General features: G+C 41.6%; 1 protein-coding gene across 3 annotated transcripts in view; it reads left to right on the top strand.

Annotated features, from left to right (window-relative positions):
• Positions 1 to 19792, top strand: part of ITPR2 (inositol 1,4,5-trisphosphate receptor type 2) — a 263261-nt gene that overhangs the window by 122830 nt on the left and 120639 nt on the right. For all 3 annotated transcript variants that reach the window (XM_054827703.1, XM_054827693.1, XM_054827713.1), the window contains exons 31-36: positions 1390 to 1641; positions 3261 to 3386; positions 8470 to 8598; positions 9203 to 9323; positions 18363 to 18553; positions 19380 to 19522. In XM_054827703.1, coding sequence (XP_054683678.1) covers positions 1390 to 1641; positions 3261 to 3386; positions 8470 to 8598; positions 9203 to 9323; positions 18363 to 18553; positions 19380 to 19522 — 962 coding nt within the window. The remainder of the gene's footprint in view (positions 1 to 1389; positions 1642 to 3260; positions 3387 to 8469; positions 8599 to 9202; positions 9324 to 18362; positions 18554 to 19379; positions 19523 to 19792) is intronic.

The following is a 19792-nucleotide window of genomic DNA, read 5'->3' as shown; positions in this document are numbered from 1 at the left end:
TAAAAACTTTTTTTTTTCTGTCTTGTCTATTTTGACAGAACATGTCTATTTTGAAAAGTCATGAGTAGAAATATTTTAAAACCCCAAAGATAAATGAGAAATAGGAATTGCAGGAAAGACTGAATTCACAGGTCACTCCATCCAATTGTCAAAGTAAAAATAAGGAAGAAACAGGGAAAATATAATCAGAGATGTTGTAAAGTCAAATTTGAAATGTTGAAACCCTGGAAAACGTAATGAAATGTTTCCTGACTTTTGATACTTTTCAGCTCCTCTGGAAGACTAATTTTCATTCCTGCTCTTGCTGCTTTCCCATTTCTTAACAGCTCCACCAACCTTTATTTCTACCCTTGAATTGAGTAAGCTAGGATTTCATGTCACGTAGACACTTGGGTATGTCAAGTGCCTTACTCGCAAAATACTTAGGGCCGTCGTGCTGCCACGATGTATTCTGTACTAGGAAGGGTTTATGGGGGCTTATTTTCACCTCCATCGAGAGTGCACTGCGCTTAAAAGGAAAGTGATGGAGAAGAGACAGGACTGCTGTCCTGTCCCAGCTCCGCTCAAGCTCACAGAGCAGCGCTGGCAGTAGGTATATTCAATGTACAGGGGGTTCAAAACCCCGTTTAAAGCAAAACTTTTCTGCGAGATCCACTGAGATGGGGCTGCCAGCATCCATCTCCGCTCTGGATCCTCTTGAGATGAGCAATGCACTTGTAGCAAAATCAAATATTTATCGCATACACCAGTTTTCTGTTAAATGGAAGTGCTGGCACGAGACTGACAATGTCGAGATCCACCTGCCAAATTTGCATAGGTTGGGAAAAATCATCCTTTGTTTCCGATGCTGAGCAGGGCCGCAGAAAAGGTTGGTTACATTCTGGGTGAGCCACAGGCTTTTTGTGTGAGGTGGCAGAAGATTTAATCTCTCTGCACCTCAAGTCCCTATCTATAAAACAGGGATAATAATTCATCCTGGCCTCACAATAGAAGGTGAGGGTAATTAATTAACTTCAAAAAAACATTGAGATGGTAGGAATAATAAGGATGGTATACTGTCATAGGTAAACACAGAGCTACACAGAAATTAAACTTCAAATTCACCTTGCATTAGCTCACTCCTTGGTGAGTTATTCCAGATTTGCACTTAGGTAGATAAGAGCATAAGTTTGCCTTGGGTATTGTTTTGACATGTGCATTTGGTAAGCCACCTCAGAGTAATTTTGGGATTTTTTTCTGAGTTAGACAGTCATTGCATACTTAAAGGTAGAACAAAGTAAGAAATTAAGAGAACTGTAGAATCATTTAGGTTGGAAAAGACCTTTAAGATCATTGAGTCCAAAATGACTGCAGTGCAGGGTGCTTAAAACTTTGTGATATCTTTTTCAGCTGATAAATGGCGGTGAAGATGTGTTGATATTCTACAATGACAGAGCATCATTTCCAGTCCTGCTCCAAATGATGTGTTCAGAGCGAGATCGAGCAGACGAGAGCGGACCCTTAGCGTATCACATCACTCTAGTGGAATTGCTAGCAGCTTGTACAGAAGGAAAGAACGTATACACAGAGATCAAGTGCAATTCACTCCTGCCTCTGGATGATATAGTGAGAGTAGTGACCCATGATGACTGCATACCTGAGGTGAGATTCACTGAGTGAGGAAGCAGACTTATCATTTATAGAAACTCAGAAAATGTTCTGTTGTTTATAATATCCTGACGAGTTGAATATCTGCACAGAAAACAGGCTGGAAACAGGTGGTGTTTGTTAGGGTGAATAAGTGAGAAACGATAGCCAGTATTTTCTTAAACAGAAAATTCCTTGCCCCTTATGCTTCGATTGTCAGCTTTTTGGAGCAGACGCCTTGTTTTGTTTTCCTGGGTTTGTCCAGCCACTATCAGAGTTTAATGCTCTGGTAACTTCTGGCTGTAGCTGCAAAGACTCAGCTGAGTGGTTTGTCAAGCCAACGTTTTGCCGCTGCCTGAATTTGTTGGAAATGATGGGTAACATTCTGGCCATGCTGAAGTCAGTGGGAGTTTTGGTTGAAGTCTCCTTTTATTAAATTCAATTGCAGTCCAGCAGATGTTTTTATTCACTGCATATCGAAGCCCAATTCTGCAGCTACTGCCTACTGGTCATGCCTCAGCAGGACTGTGATACCTGACGCTGATCAGAAGGGGAATGTTTGTTTGCACCAAACCTGACGTGATCAAAAGAAATCTTTTCACACTCTATGCAAGGTCTGGCCCCATGTATCAGTCAGAGGGATTTCTGCAGGCTATCTGGTGGAAAAATGTGGCTCATATCAACAGAACTGGGACATGCAGGAGTAAAGACTCCTTCTGCACCATGAAAAAGTCCCCTTGTGATCAGCTGGTTCTTTTCTTAAAAAGAAAAATGTTTGCTTTGCTCAAAAGTTCCTCCTAACGTTAATTTCAACAGATGCTGATTTAAAAAAGCCCAAACAAGTGAAACCTAAAAGTCTGACAAGAGTTTTCTCCTGACTACATTAAACATATGCAACTGTATCCTCTCCTCTGACCGTGACAAGAAATTTTCAGTGTATCTGTGTATGTGTATATTTAATATATACATTTCAGGGACTGGATATCCATTTTTATGATGTGCATATGCAGACTCATCATGCAGCAGAGGAGTGAGACGGCAGTCCTCCTGTTAAGCCCTGTGCTGCTGTGGCTGCAGTCCCAGTGCTGCACAACCTTTCTCTTCCATTGAGATCCGAGTTACACCCACCCCGAATGCAAGCACTGCGTTAGGATTGTGGGAATATAGGGATTGCAGTCCCAGCTCTGCTAAAGACCTTCCCCCCCCCCCCCCCTTCTCTATTTGGCAAGCCTGTCACAAGGCATCAACCCACAGCAGTCAAGCGGCAAGTGCAGGGTGTCCTACATTTTGACAGCTCCTGGCTTTGGAGCCAGGCCCTCGTAGCCTTAATAGCATTTAAATATTACATTTATTATTTGCCTGTTTTGTGGAGGTTTTGTCATTAGAGTAAAAATGTTTGCAAAACCTTTCCATTTTTCTTCATGTGATCTTTCAGTAAGTACATTAATGCATTTGTTGCCGTGCTTCTCCTTAAATCTTAAGAACCAAACATACGCATTATTACTGTTATTACCATTTGTTAGTACTTGAAGGATCTTCTTTATTGTTCAGTATTTTTTGCAGACAGAAAAAAAGCATGTTAGTGTTTTTCACTGTTCCATTCCATATTGTTTGTGCTTTTGCTGTTCCTGCAGGTGAAAATTGCCTATGTTAATTTTGTTAACCACTGTTATGTGGACACTGAAGTGGAAATGAAAGAAATCTATGCCAGTAACCATATCTGGAATTTATTTGAGAACTTCCTTGTTGATATGGCAAGGGTAAGCTTCACGAGACGTTAAGTATTACAGTATAGTCACGGGTGGCAACTGAACTAGCAATAACTTTTTTTTGTGAACTTTTATTAACTAATTTTTTTTCAAAGTTGACAATAGAATAGTTTGGGGTTTTTTTAATAGATCATTGTTTCTATTATATTTTATTTATCATCATTTAACATGTTAATTGCTAGTAGTCTTCTCTTTCTAAAAGGGCATCTTGGAACCCATGTTCCTTTCTGTTTTCTTCCAGAGAAATAAATAGGATGCATGTAGAGGATTGAGAGTCTGTATACATCTTCTGGGAGTGTGTGTTATGTGTCATTATGGTGGTGATTAAAAAACCCCCACATCTGTAATCTCCTTGCTTTACTCTACTAGTACAGTGAGGATCAGGGATCAAGAAATTCTTTGGCTTACGTTCCTTCTTTAATCTCACTTCACCCTGTTTTTGTTTTTTATTCTGCTGTCACTACGTTCTCCTTGCTGATGAAGGGACACAGTTAGCACTGTAGACATTCAATTCCTGTGGACCCCAGTGAGCTTTATGGTGTCATTACTTGTTGAATTAAGTCTGAAGTTGAATTAAGCTTCCATTCCCTGGTATTTTTGGAGGCAGAAAACCAGGGAAATCTTATGACTTGCAGAAGGATAAAATACAATAGTAGAACCATGAGGGTAAGCTACTGTGACATAATGATTGCAGCTTACATTACATATTCCTTTCTAGCAGGTAATGTTTCTTGTAAGAGCCTAATATTAAAACCAACTAATGGAGTTGCTCTTTCTGCTCAAGAAGTAGACATACAGGTCTTTGGTGCTGGTGGGCCTGTATTTGATCCTTGATGCTGGACAGTATTTTGGAGATGTTATAGAGCATGTTGTCATAGTGCATGCCTATCTTTTCCCAGTCCATGGTCCATTACATTTTATAATTCTGAAGTTTTCACTACTTGCCTTCTTCATTTTGTTGAAATCAAAGAGGAAAAGGTAAAAGAATCTCAGTTCAGTCCTGCAGTGGATATTTACCCAAAGTAACAGCATGCCACAAAATAATTTCTTTGAAACCTATTGGGAGAAGATACCATAAATTAAGACCAAGAGAAAACTGAGTGCAAAGTCTTGTGCTGTACAATAGGCACTGGGACCTGCTTGTTTCTCTGTGAAACAGAGACCTTATAAATGGTTTTTGGTTGGGGTTTCTTGCATTCATGCTTTGAGAACAGGTTAACACAGAGATGTTTGTGCTCTCTTTTTTTGGTGGTAGCCATTTTCAGCAGTAATGAGACCTCTACAAACCCTATTTTCCTGCTGTTTGTCTTATCTCTGTGGTCGTGTTTCACAACGAAAGCCCTTCTGGACTAAACAAGCTCGTTTGAAAATTAAGATCAGAAACCTCCTTGGAGGGGGATTCTGATTTTTAACTTTGCTGGTTTTACCCCAAGAATTATTTTCTCCTGCTTAATTCCCTTTCTGGATTGCCCTTCCCTGACATGTCCTGGCCCTGAACCTCTAAACAGACTACCCTCCCTAGCCCTTGAACGTGACCAATTTTCTTTGCCCTTGGGCTAGAAGCAGAGATGTAGAAAGGGGGCCCTTCATGAGCCTGGAGACCATCTGCACCCTGCCAAATGATGTAGAGCTGTCCTGATGCTCGTGACCACTGAGCTTGTTTTCACATACCCTTCTCATAACAGAAATTAGACTCCAGGTTGTCAGAGGTGAAGAGGGAGTGTATTATTAATGCTGTATTTTGTGTATGTGTGTGCGTGCGCTGTTGGCACTGAATGGCAAAATTGAGGTTTATTTTGCTCTCCTGTAAAGCCCTCAGGGCAGGTGTCTAATTAGTCCTTTTAATTTCCTGGTTAACGGCTAAAAGAGCATGTCAGAAGTGCTCTGGCCTGCCCTGGTCTTCAGCCAGGGCCCCGTGGTAGCTGTATCTTCCATGTTATTGAGTATATTTGTTCAGGTTTGGTTTTCTGGGGCCGAGGCAGAGCCCGTGTGTTATAAATACATCAGCGTTACGTAGCTACCAGGACAGTTAGAATGCTGTCAGCCTCGTGAAAGATGATACAATAGCTTTCAAAGCATTTAGAAAAAGAGCCCTTTGATCCTCTGTGTTCCAGTGAGCTAAAAGGAATGCTTTTGCATGAGGGAAGGGGAAATGCTTTTCTTTTAGCTGCTACAAATGCCTGTCAGTGGGTGAGTTGTGAGCTTTGAGTCTGTCATTAGAGAGCGCTAAGGTGAAAGACGGAGAGTGTTATCCTCAGGTTGGATTCCTTCCTTTTTTATATATATAAAAAAAAAGTAACTTTTTTTTTTTTTAATCTGTTTCTGGATTCAGGAAGGAAATATTTAGTCCCCAACTGTCATTCTCTTTCAACAACATGATACATTGCAAAGCAGGCATGAGGCGGATTCGCGTATAAATTTGGTTTGCCAAAAGCAGTCGCGCTTTCAAAGACACCCTGTTTCTACGGTTTCTGCCAACCTACTTTCTCCCGTGGATGACTTAAAGCGTTGCGCTAAGCAAAGTGGGTGCTGCTGAAGGAAAGGCTTCCCTTTCCTGCGTGTGGCCCAGCCTGTAAGTCGGCAGCTGTAGTCTGAGCAGGATTAAAGAAAGAGCCAGGATCTGACAGCTGTAAAGTCATCCTGGCTTTCTCTGCAGAATTTTTGAAGTATTATTCATGGGAGTTTCGGTCCCAAAGCCTCTTAAGGGGTTTTTAAACACTGCTTTCTCAATCCTCATCTCCATTTCATGCATTTCAGGTTTTTTCTTCCATGGGGAAACATCTTTCAGTCCCCAAAGGGCAGAGGGATAAGAACAAATGAGAGGATTTCCAAATTCCTTCTGCACTGGGAATTTTTCAGACCAGTGTTGGAGCACAGTGGCATCCCCACATATGGCTCTGCTTTTTAGGCAAGCGAAGGGGAAAGCTTAAAAGCGTTTTGGAATTTAGTTTTGGCTATTTCTGAATTCACCGTGCTAGCACTGCACAGCTCCCTGTCTTCCCACTGGGATCGCAAGTGCTGAGCCTCAGAGCTACTGGTTCCAGCCAAAATTGGCATGCAGATTAATTAAAAGCAGACGAACTTCAAGAGATTTTTAGTTCTGTGACCCCTTTTTTTTTTCTTTTTTCCAAAAAAAGTTTTGATTATTAACTGAATCTGTTACCTCCGTGAGGACTGCGGGCGGTGGTGGTGTCACTCTTTTCCCGAAACTGAAGGGCTGAAGAGTTTACTATTTCAGTTTAGCCACTGTTGCTTCTCTGACCAAAATCTTTCCTTTCCTGGGGTGATTAAAAATGCAGTATGTGGGGACATGACCTGTTTATCTGACACATTTTAGAAAAGCAGACAAGCAAAGCTGCTCAAGATGCCTTATTTCTGTAGGTCTCAAGTTATCTTTGGTTATTCCTCTGCCTACCCTATGACAATGCTTGTGTGTTATACTCAAAATGCTTTTGTGTTCCCGTGAACTGTATCTTCCCCTGAACGTGGGTGCTTTCAGATGTCACGTCAGTAACCATCCTCAAAACGCTCCTGGTGAAATCGCTGTCTTGTAGTGTCCAAGTGTGACAGTGGCAGTGTGCAATTAGAGAGCATGTTTGCGCTGTGTGAGATTCAGGTGCTGTGTATTATCTTTCTGCTTCTGTCACCAACTTTTCTCTATGACCTCAAGCAATTCACTCAGCTTCTCTGGACTTCAGTTTCCCATCCATAAAGCAAGGTAACGGTAAGTATGTAGCGCACAGGTTCGTGATTGTGTGTTAAATGCTCAGATAGTAATGTGAAGGCTACCCCAAAAGTCTATTAAAAAAAATAAATTCTGCTTTCGCATAGATTCCCTAGAAGAGAACAGCTTTACCTTTTATTTCTTGTTAAACATGACTAGAACTGCTTATTTAAAGGCTGTTGAAGAGGTCGTATGAGCATCTTGCTTTTCTCACCGTGTTTGGCGCTCTGTAGACTCCTTTTAGTACTGTTTCCACTGACATATACAAAGTCAAAATGATTCTGTATAGATGTCTGCACATGTTGAAAAGAAATAAAGAAATAAATACTGAGGGATGCAATCCACCCCAGTAATTTTTTGCTTTCTTTAAGTATGACATCTTTATGCAGCAACAAACTTTTAGTGTTGTACCAAAGGGTGTCTTCAGGAATCTTTTGTACAAATCCTCCCACCATTTAATCATCCTTCTGTGCTCCAGAGTTGTGCCAGTACCATCCATCCTCTACTTTCATTGTTTTTAGCTTGTCTTTCGTACTTTCCCCATGTGGCTTTCCTAAGTAATGCTGTCTGCCTTGCACTTTACAATCCTAAGGCTGTTGGTATTGACTATGCTATTTCCTTTCTTTCCCCCTTTTTTAACGTTTTCCCTGCAAATGAGCTTTATCTTTGCCACCCATTTGTGGTGATTGTAGAGAGAAGTTGAACGTCTCATGAAATCTTTCTAACCTAAGGTGTTTTTTCTCATCTGTCTCTAAAGTCTCTTCCAGCCAGCCCCACAATGGGAGGAAATGCCCATTTTCTTCCTGAATCTGTCTAATTTTAAACTAAAAGAGGGTAGATTTAGATTAGATATTAGGAAGAAATTCTTTACTGTTAGAGTGGTGAGGCACTGGAACAGGTTGCCCAGAGAAGTTGTGGATGCCCCATCCCTGGAAGTGTTCAAGGCCAGGTTGGATGAGGCTTTGGGCAACCTGGTCTAGTGGAGGGTGTCCCTGCCCATGGCAGGGGTGTTGGAACTAGATGATCTTGAAGGTTCCTTCCAACCCAAACCATTCTAAGATTCTATAAATGTGTAATGGGCATGCGATGTGCTGATTTAGCACAGCCAGCCAAAAAGAGCTAGTTCAGAAGGGAAGGGTATTCAAAAGACAACGTGGACTTCCAAGAAGAAAGATAAGCTATCACAAATACAGCTTGAACTCTAAGATAGTTATCCCTGATAGATTTTGTATAAAGATAATTTGGTTTTGTATTAGGAAGAAATATTACATGTGTTATAATAAATACAAAAAAACAAGGCTTGCTTATTTAAAAGAACTAAATCTCATTGTTCCTCCTTTTTCCCCGTAGGTTTGTAACACAACCACGGATCGTAAACATGCAGACACATCTCTGGAGAAATATGTCACTGAGCCTGTAATGAACATTGTGAGTGGCTTCTTCAATTCGCCATTTTCAGATAACAGCACCAGCCTCCAGGTAAGGAAAATAGACACAGACAAATATGTAATTCAGACCATTAATGAGATACCTTCTGCTACCCAGATAGGAATGCTGTATCTTTATATCTTCCTTTAATTTCTCTGTCCCCTCTCATGCCACTGGCTAGCAGCTTAATTCCTCTTTAAAACACTTACTCTTAATTTTTATCACTTACAGCTCTGAACCAGTAGACAGCGCAGTATGGTCAGATTTACTCCTGGCTCTTATGAATTCATTGGAGGGGAGTACCTTTGCAGAATAATGGTCTATCTTTCTGTTTGTATCAGAAAAATGCTGTGTCCTATGACAAAAGGGACATATACCTGAGAACTGGGAAGACTCCTCCGTCCTTCTGCTCTGTACTGTGTTTGCTTGATATCAGTGGTGATCTGAAGAAAAATTGCATGATTTGGCCTTTTTAGAGGTGCAGCATTGATTTCTGTTCCTTCCAGTCCTGAAGAGCAAAGGGAATTTAATGGAGTAGTAACTTGAGTCTACAAGCTAAAAATCCCTTGCTTGTGCTTTACATTGTGTCGAACCCTAGGGCAGCTGTAAGGAGATTCTAAAGGGTAAAATTCTGTGTTTATCTTTTTGTTTTCAGACACACCAGCCTATTTTTATTCAGCTGCTGCAGTCTGCTTTTAGAATTTACAACTGTACCTGGCCAAACCCAACGCAGAAAGCCTCAGTGGAGTCATGTATCAAGACTTTGGCTGAAGTGGGTAGGTGGCAGATTTTACTTTCATTACTGTTCTCTGTGTTATAAGATCAGACTTACTTGAGGTTGAACAGTTTTTAATTTGCTTCTACCATCCTGAAATTGTGACAGTGGTGATTTCAGAAATCCCACTTTCTGAGGCTAAATTCTTCCTGCTTTTGTAACCCATTCAAATCTGTCCCATTGAATAGGGCTGTTAGGTGAAACCTGTAGGTCAGAGAGATGAGTTTGCTAAGTGAGCGATGGCTGAACTTTACCTCAAGCAAGTTATGATATTAAAACACAACATACGCTAGAGAAAACCTGGGCATTTCTAGTCATGCTGGGCTACGTTTGCACAAGCTGTTGTAAGCAGCCATGCACAGCAATTGTGCATGGGAGAACACCCATCATTTTTCCCCTCAGTTCCTGGGAGATGCATTCATTATTGTCAGTCACAGTCCTGGGCTTGTTCAGGTTTTGTCCCATCGGGGAGCTGAGAATGGAAACCACACCTGTGCCACTCCATAGCTTCTCTGCTTACTCCTCACCATTAGGCCAAATCTTTTGCTGCTGTTACGCTGTCAGCTTTGTCAGGGGAATACTGCCTTGCACTGGCACTGAGACTAAATTTGGTCCTCAAGGCAGCTAATAAGTTACATGCTTTCAAATAAATTCAAATACCATGTTAAAATGGAAGATTTAAAACTTCTTAGCCTAAAATAAAAAAAAAAGATTCTTTGCCAGTACGTAACTGAGACTGGCAAAAGTTCATTCTTAAGTTAAATTTCTGTGAATACAATTTTAAAGTCCTATGCCATGACAGAAAAAGGGATTATTCAAGGTAGTTTCTAAAAGTCAGTCATTCTGGTTACTTGTAGAATAAGATTCCTTGGGGAGTCTGGGAAAAGGGAGAAGTAGTAGGGCAGGTGAGAGTATTTTTGAGATGGAGCATGCCCTATTTGTGCTTCTAGACAGCTCGGTGTCTTCATTTCTGTAGAGCTACACCTAAAATTAAATTCTAGCTCAGGTTGCTGCATTATCTCACCGAGATAAGGGTATCTGTAGACGCCTGAGCGTAGAGCCACGTTGAACTCGTCCCCACAGCAGCCTGCCAGGGAAAGCATGGGTCACCTTACTGGGCTGGCAGATCCAGCCCCTTGGCCAGGTGCACCAGCACGTGAAAGGGCTGGTGGTCTTTGGTAGGTCATCTTCTGTGGGCCTCTTGTTCCTGGGGGAGCCAAGGGGAAAGCCCAAATGCAAGGCATGGCTGGTGTCTGGAGTTTTCTTCAGGTATGTGACTTTGTTCCCTGTTTGGTGAATTTAATTTCTACCTCCGCTGTAGTCTTTTCTTTCTTTCATTTTTCTGTTTTATGGAGATGGTTTACGGTTGTTTCCCGCCCCCCCCCCCCCGAAGTATGCTCTTGTGCTGTCCTATGAGTCCAACCTTCTTGCTACTCTGGCTTCCCACCCACGGGACCCCAGCCATGCCTGGGGCGCTCTCAGGCGTGGCAGAGTGGAGCTGAGCTGCTGTGAAGGGCATCACCCCCGGCCTCCTCTGGGACTTTGCCTGTGCATCACCTGGGGCTGCCATGGGTCCGGCAGCCTCACAGCTGCCCTCCCGAAAGCACGTGTTAGCATGCATATTACCGATTTTCTTGTCCATACTGTAGTAACTGTTTCAGGATTCATCACTAATATCAATTTCCAGCATGGTAAAATCGTATTGTGTTGCGTTACCAAATTGCCACACGTTTTTGTTTGGTGTTTCAGTTTGACGGTGCAGAAAGGGAGTATAAGGGAAGAGGTGAGGGGGGTTTCCCCGAAGACCAAGTTAGCTGGAGAAGAAGTGGAAGCAGAGTTTTTAACAAACACCCCTGTGCAAAAGTTTGGCTGGCTAGCGGAGATTTTAACCACTGGTGATACTCAGTATTTTTAGGCACAGTGCCAAACGTGTCTTGCCTGGGCTAATTGAGTAGGCCTGCTCTGCGCTGCTGAAAGCTTTGGAAAAACTGTCCCAGCTGGGGGTACCAGTGGCTTCTAAAATCGAGGCCCTTTTGTGATTACAGTGTGTGCCCGGTGCCTTTCTCTATCGGGTGTTCCACCACACAAAATGGTGCCTCTCTTTGAGAAGGCAGAGGTTTCTTCCATAATACAAACAGGGCAGCCTTTTTTTTTGCCTCTTCTGCTGGCTGTGTGTGTGGACTATGTTTGAATTTTGGCTAGGCATCTGTGAGCACTCTTCTGCCTTTTTTTTTTTTTTTTGACTTGAGAGTCTGACAGCTTTAATGTTAAGGCCTTCATGTTTCACAGCAGGGTTTAGGAAAAAAAAAAAACCTCTAGAAAGATTTTGCCTATATCAGAGAGATAGAGTATTGGACAGATTTACAGCAGGGACCAAAGACTTTTGATGGAAAATAAATGTAGTATAGAGTTGAAAGAACAAACATGATTTTTTTTTTTGGTGTGTGTGTCGTTGCCTTGGATTTAGAAATGAATCTCAGGAGGAAGAAAGATCATACACAGATTTCCCAAGATATCAAAGATCCATACAATAATGCACGTATAAAAGACCCATTTCAGAGCAAGTTTAAGCAACATACATTCTGCTCAGTGCGTACTAGTTTGTTGCTGGCAGGTGGATGTGAGTATTGCCTCAAGAGCTTAAGATCATTACATCTGTCTTCTTATGAGCAATGTAAGAAGGTGCATTATCTTTCAGGTCAACAAAAGGATATGCTGCAGAAGCTAATTTCCTATAACCCTGGTACTTCAACTCCACTTGACCACTTGGGAAAAGCTTCATAAGCTTTTCAAGCTTCACTTGCTGCTTTGTCTCCAGGCAGTTATCTGCCTCCAGTTCAGCAAGAGAAGCACAGAGGTTTGCTTCTCTTCTTCAGCAGACCCCTCTGTGGCTCCAGGAGATTTGGAACACATGGACACCAGCCTGCATCAGATTTTTATTGTCCAGTAAACATTTGGCTACCTGGCAGGAATAGAAACACTTATGAAAGAATAGATGTATATTAATGTGTCTTGTTCATAGGATTATCACAGTAATGGGAATTAACACATTATACATATATCGCTTTTGCTTTTTCTCAGTTATTACATAGGACTGAGCTTTTGCTTGAAAATACAGTCCAAAAACCAGCTTCCATCTCTCTGGTAAAATAGCTACAAATGAAAAATGTTTAAAAGGTCCCCTGATCTTTGTGAAAACAGAACAACTAAGATGTCTAATGGTTTCATTTATTTCAAATGAATTCATTATCAAAGGACTTTCAGTTCCTGCATTTTATAATCTTTGCAAGATTGAGAAGGGTGGAGGCCAGTCTCAAAGTTTGTATTTTAAACCATCTACTGTCTTTCCATATGGTAAAACTGGGGAATATCACCTGTCCTCACAACTAAAGATCTGGATTGTATATCTTAAATTGTAGTGGAGCAGGGTCTTTCTCCCAGGGCTGACCAGTCTTTCAGGACCCATGTGAAGAACTCTCTTTGCTTCTTAAGTGGTGATTCTTGTCTCTTCACCCCCGAGCATCAGTTTTCTGTTACAAGGTCAAATCTAGTTGCATTATACTCTTGTCTCTGTAGTACCATTAGCTTCCTCCCTTATGTTTTTACAAATTGCATCTTCCCTCTGATACTGTGTGTGTATCCCAGGGATGTAGTATGCGTATGGCTGTGCCGTTACCACTGATAATGAAATAATTGGAATTTCCCAGATGAGTAAACAGTGGCAGATAGGAACCTGCATTTTGTTAGACTATTTCTCTAGACAGACCCTTTTAAAAACAATCTGTTAGCAAGCCAAATTACATTAGTCATTATCAGATTATGCTCTAGGATGCTGTGCAGGAGAAGCAAAAGGAGAATCCTACAAAATGGGAGGCGAGTCCTGTAAGACTGCTATTCATAAGTTCAAAACTGGAACAGGTACGGAGGAAGTACTGCTGCGATGGTTGGGGGAAAGGACAACTGTATTAGAAGAAAGAGACTCCAGGAGCCCCACCTGATTTGCCTAGCAAAACAAAGACCTGTGTTGTTGCTCTCTAAAAGTACTTAGGAAGATAAATAGTCACGGAGAAGAGACATTTCAGTGAAAGGACAGGGCTGACCCGAAATCAACTGGACAGAAATTACGCTAGGTTGTAAGTAACCTAAATGAATTTAGATTGTAAATCAGAGGTTTGGGACCAACTTTGGAAGGATGTCCTTGGTCAGCGGGCCAAGAGAAAATGGAGGGAGGAGGGACGGCAGAAAAGCTAGCTTCATTTTAAACGGGGCTCGATACATTTTTCAAAAGATATGGGTTGTCTGTAACAGAGAGCAGATGGTCTGAAGGAGTAGTGAAGTCCTTTCTAGTTGAGTATTTATTCACCAATTTCAGCTCACCAATACCCCTTTGTACAGAATCAAAAGAACTCTCCTATGGTCCTTCCTGACCATGCTTTTATGACCTCTAAAGCCTTTTCCTTTTCCCTGACAAATTACAAACAGGAAACATTAAACGTAAAATCTAGGTTACGTTTTATTGCTTCTTTGGAATGATTGTGCATATTTTAATGTCCATATAGATGAACTTTCCTGTAAGAATTTTTTCAGCCCTGAAAATACTTCATTTTACTTCCCATTTGAGTTTTAAAATCTTTTTTCCATTTTATAAAAAGCTAGACCTTCATTTTCAATTTTTAGTTCAAATAAAATAATTATCCTGTTGTTACTTTTTTGACAACAAGAAGAATACATTTCATATGAAGCACATATTTTATTCTATTTTAACTGTTTGTGTTTCCCTAATTGCAAGAAAAATTCAATGATGATCTTTTTACAGACTGATAAATATTTTAGCGTAGATTTTCTGTTAGAAAAAAACATCCAAGTGAAGGGTACAAGATTGGCAGGTTTGTGTCTTGTCTACACAAAGCTTTTATTTCCCTTAAAAAGTCTTGCTGTTGCTAGCATTAGTGTCTCTCCCTCCAAATGCATTTGTTAAGCAGTCAGTAAATGATTAAGGAGCTGGAGAGACTGATTTATGGAGCAAAATTAATTGAACTAAATATGCATCGCTCCGTTAAGTGACAACTGGGAAGTGTGGGAGAACATGATATAGTTGTCTGCGACTACCAGAAGGGCGTAAACAGCGAGGAGAGTAAAGGCTTCCCAGCCAGGTACAGCTCTGGCTTTTTGGTGACCCAGATTGCCTGTCACGCTCCTCCTTGAGGTGTTCTAAGGGGTGAAACACCTGCATGTCCCCCGGAAAACCCACACCAGGGGCGGCTTAGGGTAGTGCAAAGTGCGTACTAAATAGCCATGAAGCCACTAAATACTGTTGTATTTTGTATATACTACAAAAGCTAATGGAGTGAAATTTAAAATTAGGGAGCGCTAGGTGGGAATATCAAGGAGAACGGCAAGCTTCCTCATGGCAAGATGGATTACTCTGAAGAATGGGCTTCCAAGGAAAATTACAGGCAAGGGCCGCTTCCTGGAAATCCTGAGTGCTAAATTGATCCTACGGCTCGGGTAGGCAGTGTAACGAAAGGCCAGTGTTCAGCAAGCATTCCTGAAATAGGTCCTTTTACTTCCAGTTTCTGTGCTTCTGTGAAGAGGACTGCATGCAGGTAATTTCACAAAACCCATCTCAGCCCATTCCAGCCCTTCTGTTGGCAGCTGGACTGTGCTCTGGGGGCTTTGGTGGAGTCCAGCTCACTTGTAGAGAGCAGCTTGATTTTCAGCTACTTGATTCTCGACGTTAATGTTGCCCTTTTCTTTTGAGTCCCCATCTCAGAGTACTTTTTCATAGTTTAAACAGTAAAGGAGAGGAAAGCTGCTGATGCACTGGATACACACAGAACCATCCAGCACAGAGCAGAACATTTTACTGTGACCTGGCTGCGTTGGCAGCTTACTATTTCCACGGGCACCGTTTGCTGGCTTGGCTCGGCTTGGCTCCACTGTGGCTATTGCTGACAGCATAATTGCGAGCAGCAGATTGGGAATTAGTCGTGCAAAGGATTTCTCAGCAAATTGTGTTTCCTCTGACATTGGGAAAACAGTGTAGTGTATTCAGGGTGTAATTAGCCCTGTGCAGGGTGTCCTAGGTAGGAATTGGGCAGTGTTTGTGTGTGTGTATATATGCAAGCCAGCGCTGTGCCCTCCACTGCAAGGCAGAATTTACCTTACCTGAAGACATGTTGTAGTCCATTATGGTAAGTATTCTGCTACATACCTATGGTACCAGTTTGCATACAGCCATGCAGCATGTTTGGTTTTTTTTTCCCAAGTTCACTAGTCAGATGACAGAAAGACAGAATTTTACCCCCTCCTGGCTCCTTTGTCTACCAGATCTAACCCTACTTTGCAAGTTTGAGTGCTGTCCAAAAGTCTTTCTAAGTGGAACAAAAATAAACATGCTTTTAAATATTTTATGTTCATACTTTAAGGGAGATTGACACATTTTGAAGAGGAAAGCAGACTACAACACCTAAATTAAAAATAAATATTTATGTTCACATTTGTTCATCAGCTTTCCAAAATGTAAAAATATGTTTCATGTTGTTTTAAATAATGAAATGTGAAACAAATGAAAGATAAACTTTCTACAAGCTGCAAAGAAATAAGAAGACAAAGGCTTTGTTTATAGCTTAGACTTCAACAGTGCCCTTTGACAACCAATACAAATCTTAATTACAAATGGAATTATACATATAAGAACTGTTCAAAACAAAGGAGTATTTTTTTTTTCTTCTCTCTCTGGTTTTCTTTGTGATAGTTTTAATTAGCTGCAACTCTTTGAACAATCATAGTCCTTGACTGCTCTGCAGACGCTGATGGAAGTTGTTAACTTCAAATGCCATCTATAGGACTGCAGAAGTCTGGGTTTTCCTCTGAACAGCGTGCTCCCCATTGCTAAATTTATTCCTGGATATATCAGGATTCTGCATACATACCGCTTAAACTGAGAAGTGAGCATTGTCCGATAACATTCCGGTGACTGACATTAGGACACAATAAATTGGATTAATGGGCTGCAGCACCCTACCCACACTGGCAGAACTTTAATGCACTTCTGTACCAAAGTGAGCAGCAACAGGGCAAATGTGTTTTGAAAAATAACCCAGTCAAATAATATGGAAAAACAGTCATTAGAAATAATGGCCAGCCATACATAGTATTTTCCTCATGATAATCAGGAACGTTGCCTTCAAAACAAATAGAGAGTGGAGAGGAAAAGTCAATTACCAGCGTGGAAACTGCTGTACATCTGCTGCTGAGGATTCGTATACGGTTGTGGGGAAATGTGTCTTCCCGTCTTGACCTAAGAAATTTTTTTTTTTTTATTATTCCCCATGGCAAACTGTTTAAAAGAAAGTCTCTACCAGAAATAGAGTTAAGAGATCTGTCTTCTGCCCCAGTTAAACAGCCTAATGCGCAGGTGGAGGCCCTGGTCCTGCATCAGGATACACCCTTGCAGTGGGGAGAGAGGAGGGTGCCCTGCACCCGCGGGAGCTATTAAAGGGATGAGGACACGCGTGACAGAGCACCCGTGCCGTAATCTCTGAGATTGGCGGTTGAGATGTCACAGCCAAATTTAGGTTTATAATAAATGCTGCCATTAAAATATCGTATTCGGGGGAAGAGAAAGTTTCTGCCTGGGATGGGTGACTCACCGCGCTTGGCAGCACACGAGCCTTCATTCATCAGAGCTGTACGCCTGACTCTCTGCTCGCACGTACTCCTGTGGGGTTTGATGCATAGGCTGTTTAGCAAAGAAGGGCATCTGTTGACTTCACAAGTTCAGGACTTAAAAGTTGTATATGTTTTAAGAACTGGGAGGGAGGGGTGGAATATTTTTGATGCCTTCCTCTGCTACTGTGGAAAGTGTGCACAGTAGTGCAGGGTGGTGGGGACGCGCCTCAGAGGAACGTTGTGCAGAACGGTAATATGGGCTAAAGCTTTTTTAAAAATTCACCTTGTTTCAGTAAGCAAAACTGAAAAATTAGTTGTTATTAATCATTATAACAAATGAACTAGAACTGCTTCTCCATTTTACTTCACAGTCTTTATTAAACGTAAGCTGTGTCATGGAAATTAAGAGAAATGACGTAGGATACAATGCCTAATTACCAGAGTGTGACCTAATCTTTCAAACAGAGATATTACTGCATCGATCTCTTGTTTATTTGTGGAATTTCAGACAACTCATGCTGAACCGTAGAAGAATGTCACTCTGATCTCCAGTGGAATGGAGAGATGCAGCTCACACAAAGATTTTTGTGCAGGGGAGAGGGCAGATAGCCTCTAACATTGTCTTTCAAACTTCCTTTTCAAATGACAGTTCAGGATGCAATAGTAGTTTAATAGTGGATGCCCGTAAGAATTCGTGCAAGTCTTTCCTCAGGTTTTTTTTTCCTTTCTGATATTCTGTCTTTTGTCACTTCCTACCCCTCAAGTCTAAAAAAAAAAAAAAAAAAGAAAAGAAAAATTTCATTTTTTAAACTATTGGTTAAATTTGTTTAACTGTCAGTTAAACTATCACACGTTTATTAACTATCAGTTATATTGCAGTGGCATCCAGAAACCCCATGGTTTAACAACCCTGGCTGTATAGGAAACTGACGGGAGAGAGAGGAGAGAGTGTTTTTCAAATTTAATTTGTATGCACTTGGTTCTTCAAGGTCTTTGCAAGAGAAATAGAAAAGCAACAAATTGCACTTGGGATAAATTGGCTAAATGTGCATATGTCCACTAGAAAGAAGAATTTTTGAATTTACTTCTGAATAGAGTAAAACATACTCTGTTACTCTTATTAATATCTCTGGATCTGTTTTTTTTGTAAAGTTAGTAAAAAAAAATTTCTGTTTTTAAAAAAACCCACATCTGTACATATGAAAATATATACTGGAAATCATCCTCATCTCATTTTTAAAACCTGTTGAAGTGAGATCCCCCTGCCACTTAACTTCAAGAGTATCAGGATTTTGCTTGCACGATCTTCGTAAGATTTTCAAGCTTTTGCCACTGTAAAATTCTTCTTCTTCTTCTTCTTTTAAAGCAAAGAACCGTGGGATTGCAATTCCAGTGGATTTGGACAGCCAGGTCAACACCTTGTTCATGAAGAGTCACTCTAACATGGTGCAGAGGGCAGCCATGGGGTGGAGAATGTCAGCCCGCAGTGGACCGCGTTTTAAAGAAGCTCTTGGTGGCCCTGCCTGGGATTACAGGAATATAATAGAAAAACTACAGGTATGAAAACAGCAAATGGCTTGGGCAGTAGTTGTGGCAGTGCGTTTGTCTAATATGTGCCAGATGTGGGAAACACCGGAGACAGACTCATTGCATTTTTAGTGCTGGATGATGGTGACCTTTGCACTTCTAGATGGGGGGAGCAGAGGTTTCAGCTCTTCTCTGGTGTCCGTTCCAAGTGAAGCCAACGTGCAGAGCCTTTTGATCCACGATCCGAATTTGGCTCCTACATAGGTCAATAGAGAGGGGTAGGAAGTATGTTCTTTTTTCCCCAAAGTGGTTCGCAGAGAAGGATCTCCTTTCTGCCTTTTCATGGTCACATGTCCTGTTTTGGCTGGAGAGGAGGTACTGGGGGGTTTAGGAGCCATTACATCAGAATTGTATCACTGGAGAATACCTGTAAGGTGGAGATCACCTTGTGCATGTAGTAGTTAAACAACATTAGGAGTTCATGAACTAAGAAAACAGCAGGACCCAGACAAATGGAGGAGCCCTAAATACCAAGGAAGCGACACCTCGGGTGATCTTCCAGCACACCATCATCTTGACTGTTGCTGAGTGTTTTGCAGGCATTACTGCAGAGGAGAAATTTGAGAGAACAGCAAGGTAGATAGTAACGCATGCCTTACCCCCCCCCCCCCGGAGGAGCGGCATGAAGAAAGGCTGGAGGTTGCTTTCCTGTCACCTTGCCTAACAGGGGCTCTTGCTGCTGGCTGTCACAAGTGGGTCAAATAGCCCATCGCACAGTATTGTGCAACTCCATGGCAATGCTCTTCTAGTTTTCTTGGCCAGAGTTATGAATGACATTCTTCTTCTTTTTCTCTAGGATGTAGTGTCCTCCTTGGAGCAGCAGTTCACTCCCATGATGCAAGCTGAATTCTCGGTGCTGGTTGATGTGCTGCACAGTCCAGAACTTCTTTTTCCTGAGGGGAGTGATGCCAGAATAAGATGCGGTGCTTTCATGTCCAAGTAAGTGGTGTGAGGAGAAGGCCTGTTTGCTTCTTTGGAAAAGATGGCAGGGAGTAAAATTTTCAACAGCACTTACCTTTGATTTTCAACAGTGACTTAAGCACGTAGGTGTCTGAGTTCATACTGAAAGCTTAAACTGAGGTCTTTTGCTGCATGTTTTATGTTTCTCAGCAGTTTAGAAGTCTGGAGAGGAGTAGAGAGAGAGGTTGCTTGTCTTGCCTGCCTAGAAATTGAACGTTAGTTGCTTATTAAAACTGTGACAGGCTCAAC

Source organism: Grus americana, chromosome 1, assembly GCF_028858705.1.
Source record: "Grus americana isolate bGruAme1 chromosome 1, bGruAme1.mat, whole genome shotgun sequence".
In the NCBI taxonomy this organism is placed as follows: Eukaryota; Metazoa; Chordata; class Aves; order Gruiformes; family Gruidae; genus Grus; species Grus americana.
This window is presented reverse-complemented; position numbering and strand designations above follow the sequence as displayed.